The following is a 23,477-nucleotide window of genomic DNA, read 5'->3' on the forward strand; positions in this document are numbered from 1 at the left end:
CAACCGATTAATTTGATGTTATTCACGACGATTAAGAATACTATTAAGGAGGAATCAACCTATAAGAAAATAGTAGGCCATAGGCGTATTTTGACAGATTGATTTTTCATAGTTTTGAATATAAATTGTATAGCAGAGGAGTGAAATTACATAGTAATTGTAGATTGTCCGATCGACTAATCCGATATCATTCACAATTATTACTGAGGGCCGACTAATAAGGAGGGATCAACCTATAATGAGATGGAGAAGATAGACGTATTTCCACCATAAGGGGTAGGTCTTTTTACATTTTGAATATAAATTTCATAACAGAGGTGTAAAATTGAATAGTAATTATAGATTATCTGATCGACTATCTAACCGATTAATTTGATACCATTCGTGATGATTAAGTCCGCCATCTTATTCTTCTTTTGATTAGTCACCATTCACGGCTAAGTCCATCGTCTTATTCTTCTTTCTTTCCCTCTTTTTTTTTTTTATTTTGTCCCCGGGGCCATGGTGCCGTAGATTCCATATCGAAGTTTGAAATTTTCCTCTAAATGGGCATCGCAATCAAATGATGTTTGGCATCTGGGATTTTTTTTTCATAGGACCCGTTTTCTCCCAAGTATTGAATCAATGCAACTAGGATTATTTTTTTTTTCTTTCCCTCTCTTTTCTCAACTTTTTCTTGATTCCATGTCGAAGTTTGTATAATTACTTTTAAATTTTGACTTATATTTATAAGAGCAATAACATGTTATAAAACTTCCAAAGATTATGCTTTAGGATCGATGTTAAACAAAATATTAGATGTAGATTTCAGTATTTAATTTCGATATTTTTTAATGACAAGAAAAACAAAATCAAATCCCACAGATTTTGGTAATCCAATAAATAATACCTTCTATTATTGTAGACGTGGACATCACAACCAAGCAATCTAATAAAATATAATTATATAAAAATAAAATAAAATAATAACTTAAATAAAGTAATCACGCACACAAGCATTATTTTAAAATTTAATGGATTAAAGTCAAAGGGTATCCTAAATTAAATAAATTATAAAAAAAATTAAAAAAACGCTCATGAGATATTTTATGTGAATATCTTTTATTTTTGACGTTATAATAATAATTACGAACTATTTGATAGTTTCTATAACGGTTAAAAGCTACCTAAGTAACTTTTACAATAAAAATTAATTATTTTATTTTAATCAAAATTATTATATAAAAATATTTTTTATTAATTTGATAAAAGTCTTTTAAATTGATCAAAATTATTTTAAATAGTTACAAAATTAGTTTAAATTGATCCAAATTATTTTAAATAGTTGTAGGAGATACTTAGTGGATCATCTTCGATATGCAACAAGATAGAGATTAAGCCATGTCGACAATGAATGAGCCGATGAAACATCCACATCGTTTCTGTTTAAGTTGAAACTCACAAAGCAGGAAAACTATTAAAAAGTTTCAAGTTTACTCTTTCTGAAAAGATAAATATGAAACAACTACAAACTAGTAATCTGAGTCTGTAGTGTTGTGATCGAAAGGAGCACAAATAGATGATATTGAAATCTTCAGCGTGAGAATTAACACACCAACACAGATTGTCTTGCATTATTCAACTAGAAACATATAGATCTAGATAAAGAGAAAGCAAACATGTTTTACCATGCAGCTTGAGTCTTCAGAGCGCAAGCCAATTAAAGATTCAGATCCAACTTGTTCAATCTTCTCCAGTTTATTCCAAACAGCATAACATCAAGCTCATACATTGAGAATGTGAAGCTTTTTGTGTTCTTATTTCCGAGAAGATGTGGAGTATTGGTCTCTGCTCTTTGATCTATTTCTGTTACTCCTTGGTGGGTGCGCAATGCCTCTGAAGCTCCTCCCCTCACCGACACCCTTGATCAAAGGGCTTGAACCATGGCCTACTCGCCTGGCTGACCTCCGGCGGGAACCACCCCAGCTGTTATTTCCCAGTGCTGCCCTTGCAACGCTATCTGTTGCTGCCTCCCTGGCCCTCAGTGGTTTGATTGGCTGCTTGTTCAGATAAGCAAGATGTGGAAGGAGGCCACAGACCGCCTTGCGAATCTGGTCGTCTCCGATGTTGCTTTGAATTGGGTTACCCAGAAGGTTGAGGGCCACTAGAGAGTGGTAGTTGGCGACAAGCTGGCCCAAAGCCTTTGCAGTTGTTATCTTGTTAAAGCTAAGGTCCAGAACAGTGAGTTTCAGAAGCCTGTGAAGTCCCTCCACACCACTTATCTTGTTTCCAGCAAGATACAGCTCCTTGATCACGGTGCAGTTTGACAACCCTGAAAAACAGTCATAATTTGAACAAAACTAAGTTTTAAAGAGGACGAGAAGTTCAAGAATAATGTAGCATTAATGTTCGATTAAGAGCTGCTAGAGGGATGAAGGAAATTGTGTGTATTGCTAATTTGGTCCAAATCGGTTTAGAACGGGAAGAGGTCACAAACTCAAATAAGAGCAAAGCCCACGAATGCAAGTGTACAAGCTGTGAATTTGTATTAAGAACATACATCTCTAAATTTAATGTATACACAGAAATTAAAAGGCCATAGATGGCGCAATGTTCATCAACTAGTTCAACTCATTGCAAATCTTCCCAAGAAGGTTATTGTGATTTGTAAGATATAAGTATTTCAGTAAACCAAAACTAGATATTATTGTCTACATAATCATCTCACAGTCATTTCGTGATAGAGAGAACCAAGTTAAAGAGCATAACAAGCAAATCTGCTAACAAAAGGATAAAAATAGTTATTCATACCATGACCAATTCGTGAAATTCTGTTGTAGCTGAGATTAAGAACTCGAAGCCTTGTTAGTTCCCCAAGTCCTTCAATTGTAGCGATCTTGTTCCTTGACAAGTCAAGCATGTGAAGACTCTTGGGTAGAGATCCTGGTGAAATGTGAACTACACAAACATGAAATAAGTCATATACCACATCGACAGGCATACACAATTCCTATTTAATTTACATAATTCTGAAGCTAAGCTTTACCTATGAAGTTGCCAGATAGATTGACAGATCGGAGGCTACTAAAAGCTGAAATTGCAGGTAACACCTTTAAGCCCATGCCGGCAATGTGAGCGACTGAAGAAAAGGGAGGAAGGGATTGTATAATGTTGTTGGCCTGCAAGACCTCTTCCATTGCACGCCGACCAGTTCGATGGTTGTTTCTACTGGATGATTCCCCAATCTCTAGAAAACTTGGTGGTGTAGCAGACTCAAGTGCAATTTCATCTCCATTGTCATCATCCTCGATTGGGCATAATGGGCTGTCATCAAGACTATGCACCCAAGCATCCACTCTATCTAAAGAGGAGGATTCTGTTGAAAAAGCAACCCACTGGTTTGGAGGCCATATATCATTCCTAAATTTAGCCTCAGACTCTTCCATAATCTTCTTGTTCTTCCAATCAGTACCACGATTGGGTTCTACTGTGTCGGAGCAGTAACCATCCTTCTGGTTGGATGTATGATTGATGGAAGCATACCGATGAGGTTTCATTGACCAGCTCCGATGAAGATTTCTGTGGCTCCATAAGAAAAGCTTCCACCAAAGTTTCCTACTTCGTGAAGGAAGAACCTGGCTTGAAGACCTCTTCTTTAGCATCACTTTATCAGCACTGCAAGAAGTCATTACCGATGCAGGGCTACCTGGGATGCATTTTGGTGGTTCTCCAGGGAAATCTCCGGCCAAGTTTTTGAGGTCGTCGTATGAATGGGACTTGGTTGGAGACATAAGCAATTTACTAGATCTCTTTGTCTCAATATTAGAGCATGAACGCTTCAACATAGGAGAGCCCCAAGGGGCGGTGGTGCGTCCCATCCCTGGATCACTTACATGCCCACTCTGGATCACTAATTCAGGTGTTATTCCCTCGTCTTTCTCAGATTTATCCTCAGGTCCATTGATCATTTTTTGGTTCAAACCATAGGAACTGGTTTCATCTTTTTCTGCCAGGGCCTGCAAATCAAGGTCAGATAAATCCCTTTTAAATGACATGATCTCGTCATGTTCGTCACCTCCCTCATAAGCTGCTTCAGCTGCCACGTCTATTTGGACAGAGTTCTCATCATTCTTTTCACCCCCCACCAGTTTAAGTTCGGTGGAACCTCTTCTGCTTGCATTGGTTTGTATTGGTTGAGAGTATTCGAAAGATGCATTGTTACTTGCTTTCTCGATGGACGCATAGGAGAGAGCTTCAGACTTAATAGGCAAAGCTTCCATGATATTCTCCTCCTTCGAATGGATTTCATTTAGCAATCTCTGCAAGCAAAAGTTGAAATGAGCAACAACCTAGACCAAATTTATCAAAGAGAAAAGGAAACAAAAATACCATCTTTACTCACCTTGGACTTCTTCTTTCCAACCCAAAGAGCGGAAAAGCAACCGATCAATGCCATTTTCTAGCTGTAAACACAAAAGATGCCAGAGCACTTGACAACTATTGTTTCCCTATGATTCTGAAGAACACCTATCAAACTCTATGAAACTAAATGGAAGATTAGGAGGTGAAGAATCAGGTGATCTATTTCTACGGAACTGATTCACTGGTTAGCCATTATCAATTGGAGATCCTTCTATTATACGACAGAGTAGCCAGACAAGCAGGAGAGCGAAAATTGGAATAGAGACAGGGAAAAGTGCATCCTCCCTAGCCCACACCTTTTGCAAGGTGCGAGGGAATGGTAACCCAGTGACTTCCAGAGTGATTTAAGGAGCAACAGTTTTGGCAGAGCTCTCCTTAATCTTTGTCTGGTTCCAGAACCTAAAGAGAAAGATGAAAAAAAGGTAAGATTTTTAAATTTTACAGGAGCAAAACTATCCTTGTTGATGCAATATCCCGATCATTAGCAAACAGTTTGGATGTGTTAATCTTTTTGTTTCAAGGAAAAATGACAAGGAATTTTGAGAAGCAGAAATCCAATGAATCGATAGAAAGAATAAAAAACGGTGCAATGCCAAACAGATACAATTAAATACTGAACTTAATGGTGTTCAATAAATCCTTGAAATATATATAACAAGCAAGGTGTTCTAAACCACAAAACTAATTTTGTTGTTGCGGCGGATGATCCGACGGCTGAAATTAATGGAGCATCAGAGAGCCGACTGAGAGAAGCCTCCAACCTACACAAGCAGGAAGATCCAAAAGCCGTAATTGTGTAAGGAATAGGAAAACTATTGGGAAGCAAGCTGCCGATAACATGGTTCTTGCTTCCTCCTGTTGGAAGGCTTTGGAAGACAGGATCCAAAAAGAGAAGATCTTAATGCGATTCCACAAGCCATAAGAACAGATCAACTTTACGCTTTTGCATCTAAAGTAACATCCGTAGAATCAAAAAGCACAAACAAAACAAAACAAAACAGAAAAGGATCTTTAACAATTCGATCACCAACTGCCCCCGCCCCCAACAAAAGGGCGAATCAAGAGCTCGCGGCGAAAAATGACGAATCAACAATAGAAATACCGACAAGGGGCTCAGAGGAAGACGCACCTGCCTCAATCTGCCCGAGTCTCCACAAGGCGAGCCGGAGACGAGGCAGCGACGAAGACCACCGAGACGAGAGGTGCAAGGGAGGACTTGGAGGCGAGGGCGAGAGGAGAAGGAAGGAAAGGGGAAGGAAGAAGAGGCGAGAATGGAGAGGAAGGCGGTGGAAGTGGCTACAAATAGCCGGGATCCGCCGCCGATGCCATGGACGTGCTCTGACACGCGGATGGACTCGCTTCCTCTCTTCCGTTTCACCAACCTTTTTTATTTATTTTTTCTCACCGAGTTAAAAAAAAAAAACTGACGCGATTTATTTAGCACTTAATTTACCAATTACTATATATATATAACTCATACGTAGTCATATCACGCACCCAATTGCATTTTTTTATTTAAATTAAAAAAAATTAAAATTAAAAAAAAATAACATGAACGGATTGTTCACGGATATTATCTTGCACACCGCAAACGTTTTAGTATTAATTTTTTTTATTTTTTAATTCTAAATTTTAAATTTAAATTTTTAAAAAAAATTAAAAATAAATTAATACCAGATACATATGGACATGATAACATTTCACTATATATAATTTTAATATTGCAACTACACAAAATTTAAAATCTTAATTACATGAAAAAAATAATAAAGATAAATTTTCACGGTAATATTAAAAATATTAAAGTATTTATTCTAAATTTTATATTTAAATTAGCTTTTTATTAGACTGATTTATATTATTTTATTATAATAATTTTGACTAAATTTATTATAATTATTAGATCAGTTGTCTAAAACTCCTATCAATTTTAATTAAAGTTGTTATTTAAATATAAATTCATTGATTAAATTAAAATACACATCCTATCAAATTTAGTCACTATCATTATAATCAACATCTTTATCATCCCCACGTCAAGATATTAAAATAATTTTCTTCAAAATTATTATAATAATATTGAAAAAAAAATAATTTTTTATATATTTTTTTAAAAAATAGAGTGATGAAAAAAATAAGGGCGAGCGTTGTTTGGATTTGATTTTTTGCATTTTATTTTATTTACTTTTCAAAATAATTATCTGATAATATTTTTTTAATTTAATGATATTTTATTTTTTAGCGATACGCACGGATATTGTACTCTATCTTACTTATGGGTCGAAATCAATTCGAATTGATATTCTTCTCTGCGTCATATTCATTTCATTAATTGCATGTCCAAAATGTAATGAGAATATCTCTGACAAACGTGGCGGCTTCAATTTAATTCTTCCAAAGATGCCTCATGGTTCACAGTCTGAGGTGAAAATAAATCGAATCTAATACGAAAATATGGATCGAAATTTGATATTTAAATTTGAGTTTGAAAAATATATATAATATTTAAATTCAATTTAAAATTTAAAAATATAAATAATTTTGATTTGAGTTCGATTCAAAATAAAATTTAAACTCAAATTTAATTTGAATTATTTGAATTTTGATTTTGATATTAAAATTATAATTTAAAATAATTTAAATTTAAGAATTCATTTATTGATCTTAATTGGACATATTTAAATTAAAATTATGAATTTAATTCAAATTTTTGCAAGTAGCGCATGAATAATCAAATAAAATATTATAAATTTGAATTTGATTAAAAAAATTATCAAATATATTTAAATTTATCTTGAATTTGATAATTTTCAATCTGAATTAAATATTTTTGAAACTGATTTGAAAAACTAAACACAAACAAGCTCATTTCGTTTGAACCCTAGTCCTGAGATATACTAAATTTTCTAAAATCTAAAAGTGTTAAAATTAAATAAAAAATATTATTGTCATAAAAAGAACGTTCCACTTAAAAATATAAAATAGTATAGTACCTTATTTATATATTTTTTTTACAAACTATTTGTTAAAATAATCAAGTTAAATCAAATCAAATCTAAAATAAATGAAATCGTTAAAATGATTATTTAAATTTTCTTTATGAGGTTGAGTTTGATTCGTTTAGATGTTATCAAGCTTTCAATTTAAACTTATTTGTTATTAAAACTTTTATATTTTTAAGTTTGTTTAGTTAGTTAGTGAATTTTATATTATAAATTTATTTATTCAGAGTTTTTTTATTTATTTATCATATTGATAAAATTTTTATTGATGAACATAATTTATAAATTTTGTTAGTGAATATATATCATGAATAATTTATAAATTTTATTCATAAATATTAATGAGTTAAATACTTACATGTTTAAATTTATTTACATAATTTAATATGTTGTTCAATTTTACTTATTTAATTGATCTTGTATATATTAAACGAATATAAATAAGATCTTATGAAATATAATACTTCAGTAAAAGGTGGAATCTGCCACTTCAACGGTCCCACACGATCGATCCTATGAGTGAAATCGAATATAAACTTACTTGTAGTTGTAAACTTTAGTTCATTTACATCCCTAAGACCATCTATTACAAAAAAAATATGAATTATACAATGGTATTTTGGACTGATACTCCATAATAATCTATGATTATAAGAGATGGGTTCGTTGGTCCGTAAGGAAAAAGATTGGGTTCAGTACTTAGGCCACAGGAAAAGTTGTGCGCGCAATATAGCATGTTTAGTACCTAGACTTAGGAGGATTCAGAAATTGAGTTCAAGAGTCGTATAGTACTCGACCTTAGAGTTTGATATTTGAGAAGCTGGTCTAGAGTCAAATGGTACTCGGCTTCAAAGTCCAGTGCTCGAAGCCAAATGGCACATCACATTAGAAATGAGAGATTGGGAAAAGAGGAGCGAAGTTTCAGAAGAAGATCAGGTGCAATAAAATTACAATGATGATGAACGTTAATACTCATTAATAATGAAGCATTGCCGAAAGAAAAGATCACAAGGTCGTTGTTAAACCAACGGGTAATAATGGGAAATTCAAAATCATGATGCATGCGATGATGAGGAGTGTTACTCGATGAAGACTATAAAAAGAAAAATAGTTAATAAAAGGGAGGGGATGTTCTTCCTTATCAACATTCTCGTTTATTCTATTGCATTTCTACTTTCTCTTCTCAAATCTCACTTGAGCATTAGAGAGCCATGCCGAAATAAGGTCAATGTCCTTTGATTATGTGTTAATTTTGAATAGGATAGTTATCTTATTATAAGATATAGAAGTTACGGAAGTTACGAAGAGCACGCGCGCGCTCAAACACAAGCATCCAAGGAGTACTAGTATCCAAATTCCACACCGTATCATGGATAAATATAATATTATTTTGATAATTTTAAAAATAATAATACTCGTTTGATGATATAAATAAAAAAAACTCTTTTAATTTATTATATATATAATTATATTTCTCTAAAAATTAATGATTTAATTCCTTCTCAATCACACTCCATGAATCAAATCAAAGAAGTCAATCTCTATCTCTCGCATTTCGTGACATTAACAATATTGGATTCAACCACAATTTCTTTTTAATTCATATATGAAATTTTTTGAATTGATTAATTTTGAAAATGATCGATCCATCTCTATAAAAGTTTTTCATCGATTATTAAGATTAATCAAAAAAACATGAACAATAGAAACTCCACAATCAATAATTTAAGGTTATCTTCAAATTTTAAAAAATAATTTATAATGCACCATAATTTTGATTGTGTTTGGTTCAAGTTATCACATAATCAAGATTGTGGAATATAAAATATAATTTAATATTATTTGGTTCAACTTATTTATTTGAAGTAATAAAAAATAATCTACAATTTAATATTTATTATATTACCCTTAATTTAATATATTTTTAGAATAAATTAAATTAAATTAATAATATGAATATTAATAATATTAATGATAATAATAAATTGATAATATATAAAATAAATAAATAAAATTTATTTATATTTTTTAATTTAAAATAAATTTATATATATATAATAAAATAATTATTTTAGGAAAATAATTCATTAAATTAATAAATATAATTTATTAATTTTATTTTTTAAAATTTAAAATAAATTTATATATATTAATAAAATAATTTATTAAATTAATAAATATAATTTATTAATTTTATTTTAATAAAATAATTTATTAAAATAATTCATTAATTTTATTTTTAATTTAAAATAAATTATCTCTTTTAAATTTATAAATATTTAAATTAAATTTTATTAAATTAATTAATTTGATTTTAATTAGATTTCATGATACATTTCAATTAACTAAATTTTAAAATCAAAGGATAATCATAGAAAAAAATTTTGTTAACTATCGAAATCGTAGAAAATCTTAGACTGTCAAAGTAATCATATTCTCATATTATAATCTATTTGCTAATGTAGTAGTGATGTTAATTGCATTATTAATCAAACGTCGATAATCTTGGACAGATAAAGATAATCAAAAATATCAACGATAATAATCTCCAACTAAATATATAATAATAATATCATGGAGTGCAATGATATGGTACGGAATAATAAAAAAAAATTGGTCATTTCTATGGACTATTAATTTGGACGCATCTCACTCCGCCTTATCTTATCCTCTCCTCACCCTCCTTGAAAAATTCATAAAGACGAAGAATATTTACAACATTTATATGTTCTAAAATGCTCAAATCTTTACAACATTTATATGACTAACACCTCCAAACTAATTAAGAACGCCCCCAAATATTAAAAAAGGAAGTATTATTATACATAAGATCGAGCATGCGTAAACAAAATCAAGAAAAGAAGTTGCCTCAAAAATTAGTCCTCCCTACTACTATGTTCTCAATTTACTCCTCCTCCTATCTAATCCAAGTTAACTCGGTTCTCCGATCATTAAGTCTCTTAGCTTGGGATGAGAACATGGCAGAATTCACTAAGTCTCTTAAAAAAGGAAGTGACTGATTCATTCCATCGATCGGCGATCATTTTTCTTGATTTTGTTATGCACGATTGAATATTTGAATATTTAGCACTTTATTTTTTGAGTAGTAAGTTTTAGAGTGTTATTAATGTGTATCTATCTCGGCTCATCTCAACCCCCAAGTTTCAAATACAAATCCTAAACCTCAAACCCTGAAAGATATGAGTTTTATCCGTGCTTTAGTTGCGATTCTCTCTTTACTTGCAATAATGTAATTATGTTTGAGAATTAAAAATAGTAATTATGAATCTTAAACCCCAAATTAAACCCCCTGAAAGATACTGCTACTTCACATGAGAGTTTTCTCCCTGTTATGTTTGCTTGTGTCTCCTCTGTGTCTGTCTTATTATTGGATTGGGACTGATTAGGCGCCGTGGTCCTTGACTCCTTCTTGTGTACCAAAGAGATGAGACGAGATGAGATGATCACAAGTCCACACTGGAATAGGGATGAATGCCAGATTATGACGTTTTGATTGCCACTTACTGCCTGCACCATTCCTTTTCATTCAATTCAGTCATTATTAAGCACCTCACCAAACACCAATAAAACACAATTGATTCAGTCCAGTCCAGTCCAGTCCAGACAAGAAGACACACCACATGATCATCAACTTTCATTTCCTTCACTCAAATATATATGTAAGACAAGAATCTGATGGATATATGTGTGGTCCTTGTGAGGGAGGGTCTTAAAGGTTGCGAGTATTGTTAGGTGGCCTACAAGGGAAGAGAAGGAAAGGGAAGGAAAGTCAGTGACTGCTGTCTCTGCCAAAGCAAACGGCCACACGTTATCATGTGTGTATTGAGTGGGGTTTGAAAGTGACCAAACTAAGTTTATAATGGAATCTAGCAAGTAATTGATTATTGATCCAAATTGAAGTTTGTTTATGATGGAATCTAGTAAATATCGATTATCGATCCAATTTGAACATCACTAGAAAACTACAAGTGATTGAAGTATTGTTGCAGTGAACAATATTAATACAACGGTACATTAATATTTCCTTCTTTTCACGGCTTGCCTGTGGCTGTGGTTTGTGGACGACCAACTCGGCATAGATGCCAAAGAGAAGAAGGAAGATCGCTGTTGGATTGGATGGATACAAAAATCTTAAAAATTCATTCCTCCATTATTTTATAATAAATAAATAATAAAAAAAGACGAGTAATCCATCATTTTTAATGAAACTTAAATTTTTCCGTTCTTAAATTCGTCTTCCCAAATAAACAGAACATAAGGAGCGGCTTCTGAGAGCCCAACTAAATAATTGAGAAATATGGGCCGTCCGATTGGCCTACAAAATCTAGTTGTGAACCTGATATATATTTTCTGCCATTGAAGAATTACAATGCATAACTGTTGGCTATACACCTATTTCAACTAGACTGAAGTTGAATAATTGAGAGACAGTAAGTTATCGACTTTACATATACATAAAATGAGGCAGGAAAACCAGTAAATAATGGTCTCAAAAGAATGAGAGACCGTGTATTTAAAAAGTTGAAGAACAGAAAAATAAAATGAAAGAAAGAAAGAAAGGAGAACAAACTGTTCTTTGTTCTTGTGTTTTCCTATGGACATGGCAAAAAAGCCCATGCCTTTAGATGCTGCTCCTCAAACCAGACACTGTGGATCATTGGTTGAGCTCCACAATACGACGCAAAAACGTCAGAACCTGTGGAAATAACCCAAATTAATGATATTAGCAACAAGTTGTGAAATGAGGAAAACAAACTGAGAGACAAGTTGAAGTTGGTAAGTCTCACCTCGGCTGGCTCTCTGAGAGAAAAAGCAGCATTTGTTTCCTTTGCAATCTTTGAAACAAGGATGCCAAATCCTTGTCCTCTATCACGCAACACCTAAACAGATTGATCAAACACTAATTTTATTGTCCGTTCATACGACAACAAATGATGATATATATATATACACACACATATATATATACCTTGAAGGCATCTTCATCAGTACGATCATCTCCAATGTACAAAGGCAATACGTCATTGCGGTTACTTAACCCTGGATGATCATGTTTCCATCATGATGAGCAACAAAAACAAACTTATGATCACTGTTTAGTAATAATTTCAGATAAGATTTGATCACAAAGCATACCAAGAGACTCCAACAAGAACTCGAGGGCCTTCCCCTTGTCCCATTTAATTGTCGGTCGAATCTCCATAACCTAAAGTTTAAGAATCAGTCATCAAGAAGTACTCGAGTAACAGGGGAATCCAGTTCACAGAAATTGAATGTAGCCAAATGTTGTTGAATAAATGTTGAAAACTGATGGTTAAGATGTTTTACCTTTCTTCCATGAGTAAGCCTCAGCTTGGGGTACTCCTTTAGAAGAGATCGGACTTTGTCGGATAGTAAATTCCATTTCTGAGATTAAGAAGGCAAAAGTTAGTTTATTTTGTAAGCAAGAAACTGGAGTATTATTTGTCGCAGTGGTTTACGATGTGTATCACATGTTTACCTTCTCTTCGACACATCGGAAGTGAACAGAGAGACAAAATTTATTGTTCTCCACTCGTGATCCACGGACACTCTTTGTAGCCTCCACCAATTTCTTGTAGACCTTGACAAGGGCAGAATGCAAACCATCAAATTCTTGCTTAGCCTTGTAGTAAAGCAATTAAAAATATTATTCCTTTAGAAAAGGAACATTTTTAATTGAGATCCGGGAATGAACAAACTCACCTCATCAATCATTGGAAGGAATTCACTGGCCGGCTGAAAAAGAACAGATTTTGCCTGTGACACCAAGGTAAAGTAAGGATCTCCAAAGCAACATAAGAAAGGTGGTGGGTAGACGGAAGAAGTTCAAGAGGAGAGCCACCTTGGCTTTTGTGTGCTTGTGCCCATGAATGGGGCCTTTGATGTCCATGCCATGACTACCAGCGTAGTACAATTCTGATAGCCTCACAAAGCTGGAAACCTGATCCAGAATGGACCATGCACCAGAACCAAATGTCAAAGGCAATGGAAGAAACTTGACTGCAAGAATTCTTGTGCAAGCGCAGTAACGTACCTTTTCTCTGCACCTCCCGCTAACGATAGCAGTTGGGAAATGGCTTGCAACATCTCTCACGGCCTCCCTCATCTAGTTCAAAAGAAGTAATTGACCAGGTCAAGGGTTTGAAAAGAAATTACAAAACATTTTCCACATAGAAAAATATTGTTGACCTAAAAATTCCTTCATTTTTTTTGGGGGAGCAAACTCACCTCATCGGACATGAAGGCACAGTCAGGGTCGTCGACAATGGGAGACAGGGTGCCATCATAGTCGAGGAACATCACGATCTGATTCCCCTTGGACGCGACCATCAGCTCCTCGAAATTGTCCAATGCGGACGGATGCAATTCCTGCGCGCAAATTACCCCAATTCAACCCCCGGGCCAAATTCCACGGCTGATTTATAGAGAAAAAAAAAATCCAACAATCTTCAACAGTAACACTCACCAGCCATCTTTCATAGTCACCTCCTCCATGGGAGGCCGTCAACAACGCCGCCTTGATCTGAGTCGGAGACGATGCCGGGATGGACTCGATCCACGAACTGGGTCTCCCGCCGCGGCCGAGTTCGATCTGGCGGAACATTTTCTTGCAACTAGGGTAACCGACGATGGAGTCGGTGGTCGGATAGGGGAAGCGAGCGAACTTGTTCGCGGCGGCGACCACCGCGACGGCGAACTCCTCCGACAGCATCAATCCCTGCCTCATCATCTTCTTCGACACACTTTCCGTCACCTAAAGACCGAGAGCAGAATCGAATCAACCAAATGGAATCGAGCTCTTCCTCCTGCTCCGGCCACTGGCTTCGGTTTCCGATTTGTGGGAATGGGCGAGGAGGGGCGACGGACACCCGGGCCTTAAATAGCACTCCGCCGCGCAACAGCAGCAGAAACTCGTGGACTCGTCGGATTCAACTGGGCCCGCCACGCTCGAGAGAGAGAGAGAGAGAGAGAGAGAGAGAGAGAGAGAGAGAAGGTGTGGAGCCCGCCGAAATCGCGGGTGAGAGGCGGGGGAAGCGTGTGCGGGCCGCTGTGGGGCCCGGGAAGCGGACCGGACACATGGCGCCCGTGTCCCGACCCACGGACTCGACGCCCACCGAGTCCAACCCAGCTAATCGCAGCCTCACGTCCGCGACAGCCCTCGTGTGGTTGGCCACTCGCTGCCTTCACTGCGGGGCCCACATAAAAATAAATACTAAAACGAAACTCAACATTAATTACGGCCGCTTTCCCCGTAACTTCTCGCACGAAACGGTCGTCGTTAATTACCAACTAACCTCTCTTAATTATCACTAATTCACAAGTTAGTTAGTCGCACGTCTCTTATTCGACCATGTATTGTTGCATATTTATTAGAATCATGTGAATTTCCATGAAATTGGCGCGCAATAAATATGATTGAAGTTCTTCTTTCTTCTTTCTTTGATATTTCTCAGATGTGGCATAGGAAGCCTGTCTGAAAAATTAATTAGTTGACCTTAGAAAGATTGTTTTTGTGTGTTTAAAGACAGATTTAAATTAGCTTTTATCTTGAGTTTGAAGTCTGAGTTACTTGATATATATATAGTACACATTTGACCTATTCATTCCCTTTTTCTATGATGATTTAGATTGGCAAACGGAAGAACAGATTCATTTTGAAGAACCAAAATGGAAAAGATCATCATCAAATTAAACATTCAAGCTGATCAAATCCCTCTTGCTGCTACATGCCGCTACAGTAGTAAAAGATCAAAGCAGTTGCCACTCCGATCATGCCTGCAACGCTAACTGGTGGTGCAGCTGCTGCGTTAGACGACTGGCCGGCGAGCGGAGACGGTGCAATGGCAGCTCTCAAGGAGGGAGACGGAGCTCCGCCGAGAGCAACTGCAACGATCGACATGAACAGTTGAGTAAATCTATATATATATCTGAAACAGAGATCGAGAATAAGCAGCAACAGAGGCACCTTTACAGTCGGCGAGGGGAGGGACGGAGACGGCACAGGAAGAAGGGAGAGCCAGGGCCCTGGTCATGTTGATCCTGACCCCCATGGCGGCGCCCTGGCTGAAGGCCACGCAGAGGCAGCTTTCCTGTTCTACGGCGACCTCGTTGAGCCCGGAGCAGCATCGCTTCTGTGGCCGGGCCTCGCTGCTGCCCTCCTCCACGAAGGAGAGGCAGCCGGACAGGCTGAGCAGGGCGGAGGAGCAGTCCTCCGTGGGGGGAGGTGATGGTGCAACTGCATGGCGACGGCGAGCGCCGTCCCCGTGCACGGCCACGGCAGCCAGCCAGATGAAGAGAGGCAGCAGAGCGCGAGTCCGGGCCATGGCTGTGGAAATCGATGGATTGAGAGATGTTAAGGAAGAAGAGAGGCGGCGTTGGAAGTGCAGGGCGATGCAGAGGTCGACAGGTGTGGGCAGCGATGGACTGGAAGAAGACAAGTTTCTTCGTCTCCGTTTGGAAGGTGCAGCTTTTTGCCTCGTTCTTCGGCGTACGTTATCATTTTTTTTTCTTTTCTGGGAAACTGTGGACCATTTTCAGGAAAATCGATTCCTTATAAAGAAAAAAAGAAAAAAAAAATCGAGTTCATATAAACATTTATATTATAACTATTTGATCTTTACTCTTTAGATGAGTATTTTTGTAAACAAAAAAAGTATTATTATTTTACTTAATTAAGATATATAGATTATATTTTATGATTTCTCTATTCAAATTAGTATAAATAAGTAATTTTATTGAAATTGTTAACTTTTTAATAAGTCACAGTAAAGATAAATATAATAGACATAAATTTAAAAATAAAAAAACGGCTATTTAATTTTAGATTTTTAAATATAAAATCATATCAAATTTTTATTTCTCAATAGCAAAAAACATTAAAATAACTGAGGGGGCATTCCGAGAATTGAACTCGGGACCTCTCGCACCCTAAGCGAGAATCATACCACTAGACCAAATGCCCATGTGATAGCTAATTGTTCGCTAGTAACTTTATTTAAATATTATTTACAATATTATAAATGTTTGCTATTGTTTTTCAAGCAAAAAAAATTTAAAAGCACCCTAATTATCATGTTCATCAAAAGGTTATTATTTATAAAAAATAAGAATAAGGCACTATCATATTTTTTTATCTTGAAAAATACTCTTATTCTAATATTATTATAGTAGTTAAAGAGTAACTATTATATAACGTGTCCAAATAAATCATTTTTCTTTTTATTCAATACGGTTAAAATCATTTTAAAAAATTTAGTAATTTTGATCAAGTTAACAAAAAAATTAATATAAAAGTGCTCAATCTATATATATATTTTTTGACTAAGTTAAATATTTTAACAAGTAGCTGTTATAATAATATTATTGAAATAAAAATATTTTCAAAAAAAAAATATAGTAGGGTGTTATTTAATTTTTTAAAAAAATATTTTTAACAAAAAAATTTATAATAAAGGCTACCTTTTAATTTTTGCCTATATTATAATTTACCTTATCTGATTTTTATAATTTTCTACGTATCTGATTTCAGTATTGGTTCAACATAAATTAATATTAATAATTTTTAATTTTGATAATTTAATAGTAGAACTTCCACTCCACACATGTTACTTATGTGGATTTATGCCCAACCTGTGAACATGATCAAAACATGAACAGTTGAGTAAAACTTTAAACCCTAAACTCTATCAACAAGACGTGATTACAATGCAAATTAATTCTTTTTTTTTTCTATATGTTAATTGCTTCTGTTTTCTTTATGATCTTCCGTATGATTACTCAACATTTTTTGTCTCAACTGAGACATTAGATTTGCATGTGAATCTATTGAAAGTGATGTGAAATCACCCCGTGATCATCATAGACAGATCCAAGAATTAAAGATAGACTGGACTTTGAGTGTGGAAGGGATGGACTAAGCATCAAATAAAATGAACAAAGTGAAAAAGAAGGAAAGAACATATCAATTTCTCTTTGGTGTCAATTTATAAGCTATAAAATGTCTCTATAAGTTTTTTTTTAGGATTGGGCTAGAGCCTATAAGACAACTCTATCTTAGATTCGTCTTTATTCGTGATACATATATACAACAACCAAATGATGTTTATGCACACTGAATCTACCATGTGCTAGGAATAGAGTAAGTTATTTTCGTTTGGTTTTTGAGGAATGAAGATCTTGCAAGTGTTTTTGAAGTTCAAGTCAAAGACCTAGTATTAGATTTAATTTTTCAATAGGTGGGTTTACATGTTAATTTAAGAATACACCCGATGACTAATCTAATTAAATTATTCATTGGATTTGAGTTATTAGATGTGAGTTTATATGTGTAGAATTTATTAACTCGCAATCTGTTATTGATGATGGGTTGCTAATAGATTTGGGCCCACCATATAAAAGGACGTGGTCCCTATAGAGTTAGGTCATTCTGATAGATAACTTCGCCTTCCATTAGCAAGGAGAATATGATGTCATCACCCTAACACCCTACAGAAGATTCGTCCATTGCATCTTCATAGGATTTTTGGATTTCGTAGACAACGTTGAGACGATGATATTTCCACTACAATTAGGTTCTGTTGATTTTGTATCATCATTTAGTTTTGATTTTAATTTTGTTGTAAAATTCGATAAAACTAGATTTTGTAGCATGAATCTATTTTTGCATGTTTTAGATTCATGTTTCCATCACCTTAGTCATGGCTTAATTTAACATCATACTTGATTTCAGTTTGCTGAAACTTCTCAATAAACACAAACATTAATACTGAAACGAGAAACTTCTTTTTCTTTAATGAAGATCTTTCTAATGGCAAAAAATCTTAACACAAACATGTTTTCAGACTGTTTATTATCTTTTATTTAATGAAGATCTTGCAAGTGTTTCTAATGCCTGAGAAATTTTTTTGATGAGATCTGTTTTTTACTAGAACTTTAAATTTTATTTCTGATGATTCAAGTCAGACACCTCATTCATGGTTTGATTACTGAATCTTCTCAACAAACACAAACATTAATACTGAAAAAGACGATTCTTTTTCTTTAATGAAGATCTTGCAAAGTGTTTCTAATGGCAGAAATGATGAGGTAATTTATTTTTCCGATTTAATATCAGACTTATTACAGATTACTAGATCTTACAATCACAATCTTCTCAATGAACACAAATATATTTTCAAACTATTTATTATTCTTTCTTTAATGAAGATCTTCAAACTTTATTTCTGATGATTGAGATCAGATACACCTCATTCATGACATCAGACTTGATATCAATTTGCTGAATCTGCTCAACAAACACAAACATTAATATTGAAAAAGACAGTTTTCAATCTCTCTATCATTTTTTATATATATAAAATTTAGGTGAACTAACTTATTCTCCCAAGTTTGAAACTTCTGGCAAAGTCAATGTCATCAAATCAAAATCACAATTATGGACCACCAAACAATATTTTCTGCTTCAATAAACAAAACAAAAATCACAACACAAGCCTTTAATATCTAAATATCAGTCTGTCTTTACAGTAACACTTGATCAGATAACAATTCTCGGAAGAACTGCTGCTGCAAATCCGTGAACAACTCCATTTCCTCTGTCTTCTCCATCCTCAAGTTGCTGCTGCTGCTGCTGTGATCTCCTCCACCTCCAGGGTTCTTACAGAACACTCTACAGACCACCCAAACATCATTCTATCGAATTAAAGAACATATCAGATGAGTGAAAAATAAAGAAAATGATTAGCAAAATGAATGAATTGTATTGAGAATCAATCAGTACGTGAATTGCTGTAGGGTTTGCTCCTGCTTTTCTGTACTCATGCATGACCCAGTTAGTCTTCTCTCCTCTGGGTGCCCTACCTTTGTGGAAAACCAGTGTCTTCTTCAACCCGATCAAGTCCCTTTTCTGGTGGATTTCCTTATCTTTTCCTGTTGCTTTCCAGTAGCCAGAACCAGTGGCCCTGTTGGTCCTCAATCCCGTAGGGTACTTCCTGTCCTTCTTGCAGAAGAAGTACCACTCTTCTCCCAGTTTGGTGCTCGCTGCAGGATCAAAATATATAGAGATCATCAAAAAGGAGTACTCGATTATGAGTGCTGCAGAACGTACGGCCAAGGAGAGTAGAACTCGCATGGCAAATTCCATGGCTCGACTTTGTTGTCGAGCTCGCTGATCACAGGCGCAGAGACTCTGGAGTCACAGAGCTTGGGAGCAAGGTAGTGAGTGATGAGCTCCTCGTCGGTCGGATGGAATCTGAAACCAGGTGGCAGGTTCATTTTTCTGCAGAAAAAAAAATGAAAAAAAAAAATTTGATCGATCAAGAAAGATGATGAGAGGAATGGTTTAGAAGATGAGAAGGCGAGTTTATATGTGCTGCTGTAGAACATGAAAGAACTATGGCCGACTGTACTTGTAATCCAGCACAGTTAGAAAATCTTTTAAAAAAACAGAGGAATTTGCTGAGAAAATAGCGTTGAATGATCCAAACAAATAGAACCAAACGAGATGGGTTCATTTCAGACATCATTTCTTAGCAACTAAGTAACAGGACGGCATTGAGGTTGATTGGAGCAATGATTTAACCTTTTTCATATAGGAACAGAACAGGATTGAAGATGATGATGATGATGATGTATGACTTTTTTCATTCTTCTGCATTATGATTACAGAGATCTTAAAATATTGTCATTAAATTATTTTATTCTGCTGTAAAATAAACATGAACTTTTTCATTCATTGTTTACTAGAGTGTGAAGTTTTGAGCCAAACTTTTAATTCTTTCTCCTTAACTTCTCATTCTATTGAACTCTTTTGCTTCTCCTTCACCAAGCTCTTCGGTCGCCCACAAGTTTGTTGCCCACTCCCACGCATCCTTTCTCTTTTTGCTTCTCCTCCTTTTTAAACCTGTTTCACGATAACTTTATATTGGACAGTCTAGGCCAAAGCTACTATGATAATGTACTAAATTAAAAATCATAATATTTTAATTTCGATTTATCTATTAAAATAATATAAGTTGATAATTTCAATATATTTTCTGCTAAGTAAGAAGGATGAGTTGTTTGGATGATTGTTGAGTTGCTTGAAAGAATGAGTTACCTTGTATGGCTGAGTTCGAGTTGTCAAATTCGAGTCCTCCTCAAGTCTAAGTTGTCAAGTCCGAGTTGTCAAATCCTAATTGTCGAGTTCTAGATTTGCGAACATATTTCGCCCCACCTTCAATGATGTTTTGAGATTATCATGAGTCATCTATTTTCCAAGATACAACTGCAAATACCAAATCTCCACCAAGCACTGGAGTCACGACAAACTAAGATAGTACTCAAAGACTATCACGAGTAGATCTATCAAGTGAATGCACAACAAAGAAAAAGACAATGAGTGAAGGAAAAATGAATAAAAATTATTTTTGCTTGCACACCCTTCTTCAAGATCATGACCTCCTCTTCTATAAGAGTTCCAACCTTAGATAATGTTAAATGGACATTTACTATTTGACATGCATAGGTCGTGCTCGCACATGAGTCAATTTGGATCAGTGCAATCTATGTCTTATATTTGCACCCCTTACATATCCACGTGTGAGAAAGAATCTCTCCCAATGTATTTGTTTATAATATACAGGAATGTAATTCAATATAAATCAACAATAAAATCATGAGACTCTCAACATAGAATTAAAAAAAAAACTCATGCACAAGAAAGTCTAGCTCTTTCATCTATCTATTATTATTTTCATTCAAATTTCTAACACTTTATTAATAAATATGATTCGTAAACATTTCATAGTCTTTGTTCATCAACATTAATAAATACATGTGAATTCAAATTTATTCAAAAAGGTGGATCCACCATCTGAGTGACCCTTCTAGAATCGGTCATATGGATATAGAGGGAGATAAATTCATATAACAGACAGAAGACATATGACAAGGTAAATAGGAAATCATGAGTTTTCTGTAATATTCAATCTTTATTTGTTACATCAAAAATATCATATGTCCACCATATACGCTCCACCCTAGGGGTGAATTCAACTTACACATTTAATTGATCTTGATGATCATAATCAAACTTCGAACACTAAATTTATTTATAAATATTTAATTCGTTTATAATCCAATCCTATTAACTATAAAAAGTTATATAACATTATTTTACGACTTCTCTTGTCCATATGAATCTTTCAGAATGCGCGAGCCATTCATTTCATTAGTTAACCTTATAATTCGTCGAGTGAATGGTTTTTGTCGATTAGTAGGCCCATCAAGCATGTAACAATATTATTACAATGGTTCTCCCAAGTCCTAAAGGTGTCATCGTAAAGGAAGGGTCCCCTACACTTCTCACCCTCTCTCCGCCGGGCCCCACAGCCCTCCCAACTCCCAAGTGGGTGCAGGTCACTGCCATTAAATCACATCTCTCCTTTAAATAAATAAATAAATATTAATTAATTAATTTTTTAAAAAACAATTACGTGGTAAATCCAAAATGGTAGGAAAATAATAAAATAATAAAAAACGGATCCAATAATTAGGCGATGTGGGCCTCACTGCCGTCCGGCCCACCAAGTGGTCCAGCGACACACCTCGCAGCCCTGCAGCATCACGTGGAGGCACCCACGGTGCCCAGATGGACCGGTCGCCGGCGATCTGCCACCGTCGCCGCCCCACCAGCCACCGCGCGCGCCGTCACGTCAGCCCGCCGCGCCACCAGCCGCAGCGCGTGAATCGCGGGCGCTGGCTGTTTCCTTCGCCGCCTCAACCCAACAAATTAAATCAATCGAATCCATAAAAAAATTATATATAAAATAAATTTTAACAGGACAATAATATACGGAAATTTTCATTTCGGCCCCATGCTAGTTTAACAGATTTTTAGATTTTCCCCTGTAGTTTAAAATATTATATTTCAAAACTATAGCTTTTATTATAATTCACAATAGGGTTACAAACCAGCCAAATCCAACTAAATTTTGTATTGTTCAAGTTTATTTAATTATTTAAGCTTGACTCTCAAGTTTGGTTCTTATGAAATTATACATCAAATTTACTCACAAAAGGTAGGAGCCGTAATAGTTAATTTTAACAAAAAACATTGTGGTAGGTTGTAAAATTGCTAAATATCACCCATGGAGTTAATGCGAGGAGAGTGAAAGAGTGGTGGTCCACCGGCCGGGCCCGACCGTTCGGGCCAATGAAAGCTACCACAGCGAGACATGTGGGCCCACTGCCTTCTCCTACTAATACACACTCCCACCTTCCTCCCCACTACTCCTCCTCCTCCTCCTCCTCCTCCTCACCCTCGCCGGAGGCCATCATGTCGAGCCGCCGCTCCCGGATCTCCGACGACGAGATCAACGACCTCATCTCCAAGCTCCAGGCCCTCCTCCCCGAGTCTCGCCGGAGAACCACGAGCAGGGTAGCACAACCAAACCACAATTCCTGCGTGAGCTATATACTTCTCTCTTTTCCCCCGGACGTTTCTGACAGCGCCGACGAATTATAATGCAGGCGTCGGCGGCGAAGCTGCTGAAGGAGACGTGCGGGTACATAAAGAGCCTCCACCGGGAGGTGGACGACCTGAGCGAGCAGCTCGGCGGGCTGATGGCGACGATGGAGGCCGACAGCCCGCAGGCTGAGATCATTAGGAGCATCTTGAGGTCTTAATTGTTGGTTATGTTAGTTAATCTGCGTAATTAAGGCTGCTAATTAATCCTGTAACCTCGGCCCTGTCTTAATTGGTGGTGTGCAGTGTAAGTGTATTTATGATCTTAATTACTTTATCACTGATTAATTAATGTTTGAGACACAGTAATTTCACAATATTATTATTTGTAATAATAACAATATTATAACATTTATTCTCATAATTGTATTCATATTAAATCCATAAATAAAGGTAATTAAAATAAAACAAACAATTATTTATGTGAATGAATAAAGTTATATGAATATATATATTTTTATAAAAAATAAATTTTATATTTATAATTGAGCAATTTTATCGAATCAAGTATCTAAATTTTTTAATAT

General features: G+C 35.3%; 4 protein-coding genes, 1 non-coding gene and 1 pseudogene across 6 annotated transcripts; 1 reads left to right on the plus strand and 5 right to left on the minus strand.

The window, feature by feature from the left end:
• Nucleotides 1–1,533: 1,533 nt before the first annotated feature.
• Nucleotides 1,534–5,751, minus strand: LOC141820002 (uncharacterized). Its single transcript, XM_074707277.1, has 5 exons — nucleotides 5,531–5,751; nucleotides 4,382–4,800; nucleotides 3,026–4,298; nucleotides 2,791–2,937; nucleotides 1,534–2,311 (listed from the first exon to the last, which is right to left on the minus strand). Exons 2-5 carry the CDS (start codon nucleotides 4,433–4,435, stop codon nucleotides 1,797–1,799), a joined length of 1,989 nt encoding a protein of 662 aa, XP_074563378.1. The 5' UTR covers nucleotides 4,436–4,800; nucleotides 5,531–5,751; the 3' UTR covers nucleotides 1,534–1,796.
• A 6,085-nt stretch (nucleotides 5,752–11,836) lies between these two features.
• Nucleotides 11,837–14,280, minus strand: LOC141819875 (putative trehalose-phosphate phosphatase 6). 2 transcript variants are annotated; one of them, XM_074707129.1, is made up of 11 exons: nucleotides 13,912–14,280; nucleotides 13,674–13,814; nucleotides 13,480–13,551; nucleotides 13,288–13,386; nucleotides 13,149–13,202; nucleotides 12,925–13,026; nucleotides 12,753–12,830; nucleotides 12,561–12,630; nucleotides 12,394–12,464; nucleotides 12,212–12,304; nucleotides 11,837–12,120 (listed from the first exon to the last, which is right to left on the minus strand). In XM_074707129.1, the coding sequence occupies exons 1-11, from the start codon at nucleotides 14,173–14,175 to the stop codon at nucleotides 12,079–12,081; spliced, it is 1,086 nt and encodes a 361-aa protein (XP_074563230.1). In that variant the 5' UTR covers nucleotides 14,176–14,280; the 3' UTR covers nucleotides 11,837–12,078. The 2 variants fall into 2 exon arrangements, with proteins under 2 accessions (XP_074563230.1, XP_074563229.1); XM_074707128.1 differs by having other exon boundaries at nucleotides 12,925–13,068.
• Nucleotides 14,281–15,168: 888 nt separating this feature from the next.
• Nucleotides 15,169–15,769, minus strand: LOC141820105 (non-specific lipid transfer protein GPI-anchored 31-like). The gene is made up of 2 exons (XM_074707386.1): nucleotides 15,412–15,769; nucleotides 15,169–15,329 (listed from the first exon to the last, which is right to left on the minus strand). The coding sequence occupies exons 1-2, from the start codon at nucleotides 15,767–15,769 to the stop codon at nucleotides 15,169–15,171; spliced, it is 519 nt and encodes a 172-aa protein (XP_074563487.1).
• A 566-nt stretch (nucleotides 15,770–16,335) lies between these two features.
• On the minus strand, nucleotides 16,336–16,407 carry TRNAP-AGG (transfer RNA proline (anticodon AGG)). The gene has a single exon. It is a non-coding gene; the product is annotated as a tRNA-Pro (tRNA).
• A 2,470-nt stretch (nucleotides 16,408–18,877) lies between these two features.
• LOC141820025 (NAC domain-containing protein 100-like) lies at nucleotides 18,878–19,962 on the minus strand (annotated as a pseudogene).
• Nucleotides 19,963–22,736: 2,774 nt separating this feature from the next.
• On the plus strand, nucleotides 22,737–23,246 carry LOC141819980 (transcription factor ILI5-like). Its single transcript, XM_074707250.1, has 2 exons — nucleotides 22,737–22,863; nucleotides 22,956–23,246. Exons 1-2 carry the CDS (start codon nucleotides 22,762–22,764, stop codon nucleotides 23,109–23,111), a joined length of 258 nt encoding a protein of 85 aa, XP_074563351.1. The 5' UTR covers nucleotides 22,737–22,761; the 3' UTR covers nucleotides 23,112–23,246.
• The last annotated feature ends 231 nt before the right edge of the window (nucleotides 23,247–23,477 follow it).

The sequence above is a fragment of the Curcuma longa genome, unplaced genomic scaffold (assembly GCF_044706935.1).
Source record: "Curcuma longa cultivar G26 ecotype Majalengka, Jawa Barat unplaced genomic scaffold, ITB_CL_G26_1.1 utg2646_np1212_2152390_RagTag, whole genome shotgun sequence".
NCBI lineage: Eukaryota > Viridiplantae > Streptophyta > Magnoliopsida > Zingiberales > Zingiberaceae > Curcuma > Curcuma longa.

Excerpts from the sequence above, each read along its gene's own strand:
- LOC141820002 (XM_074707277.1), bottom strand. The coding sequence starts at position 4,435 with ATGGCATTGATCGGTTGCTTTTCCGCTCTTTGGGTTGGAAAGAAGAAG. Across the intron at positions 4,299-4,381 it reads TTGGAAAGAAGAAGTCCAAG|AGATTGCTAAATGAAATCCA; the intron begins GTGAGTAAAGAT and ends TTTTGCTTGCAG. Across the intron at positions 2,312-2,790 it reads AATTTCACGAATTGGTCATG|GGTTGTCAAACTGCACCGTG; the intron begins GTATGAATAACT and ends ACTGTTTTTCAG.
- LOC141819875 (XM_074707128.1), bottom strand. The coding sequence starts at position 14,175 with ATGATGAGGCAGGGATTGATGCTGTCGGAGGAGTTCGCCGTCGCGGTG. Across the intron at positions 13,387-13,479 it reads GCGGGAGGTGCAGAGAAAAG|GTTTCCAGCTTTGTGAGGCT; the intron begins GTACGTTACTGC and ends ATTCTGGATCAG. Across the intron at positions 12,631-12,752 it reads GGCTTACTCATGGAAGAAAG|GTTATGGAGATTCGACCGAC; the intron begins GTAAAACATCTT and ends CTTAAACTTTAG.
- LOC141819980 (XM_074707250.1), top strand. The coding sequence starts at position 22,762 with ATGTCGAGCCGCCGCTCCCGGATCTCCGACGACGAGATCAACGACCTC. Across the intron at positions 22,864-22,955 it reads GCCGGAGAACCACGAGCAGG|GCGTCGGCGGCGAAGCTGCT; the intron begins GTAGCACAACCA and ends ATTATAATGCAG.
- LOC141820105 (XM_074707386.1), bottom strand. The coding sequence starts at position 15,769 with ATGGCCCGGACTCGCGCTCTGCTGCCTCTCTTCATCTGGCTGGCTGCC. Across the intron at positions 15,330-15,411 it reads TCCCCTCGCCGACTGTAAAG|TTGCTCTCGGCGGAGCTCCG; the intron begins GTGCCTCTGTTG and ends CGATCGTTGCAG.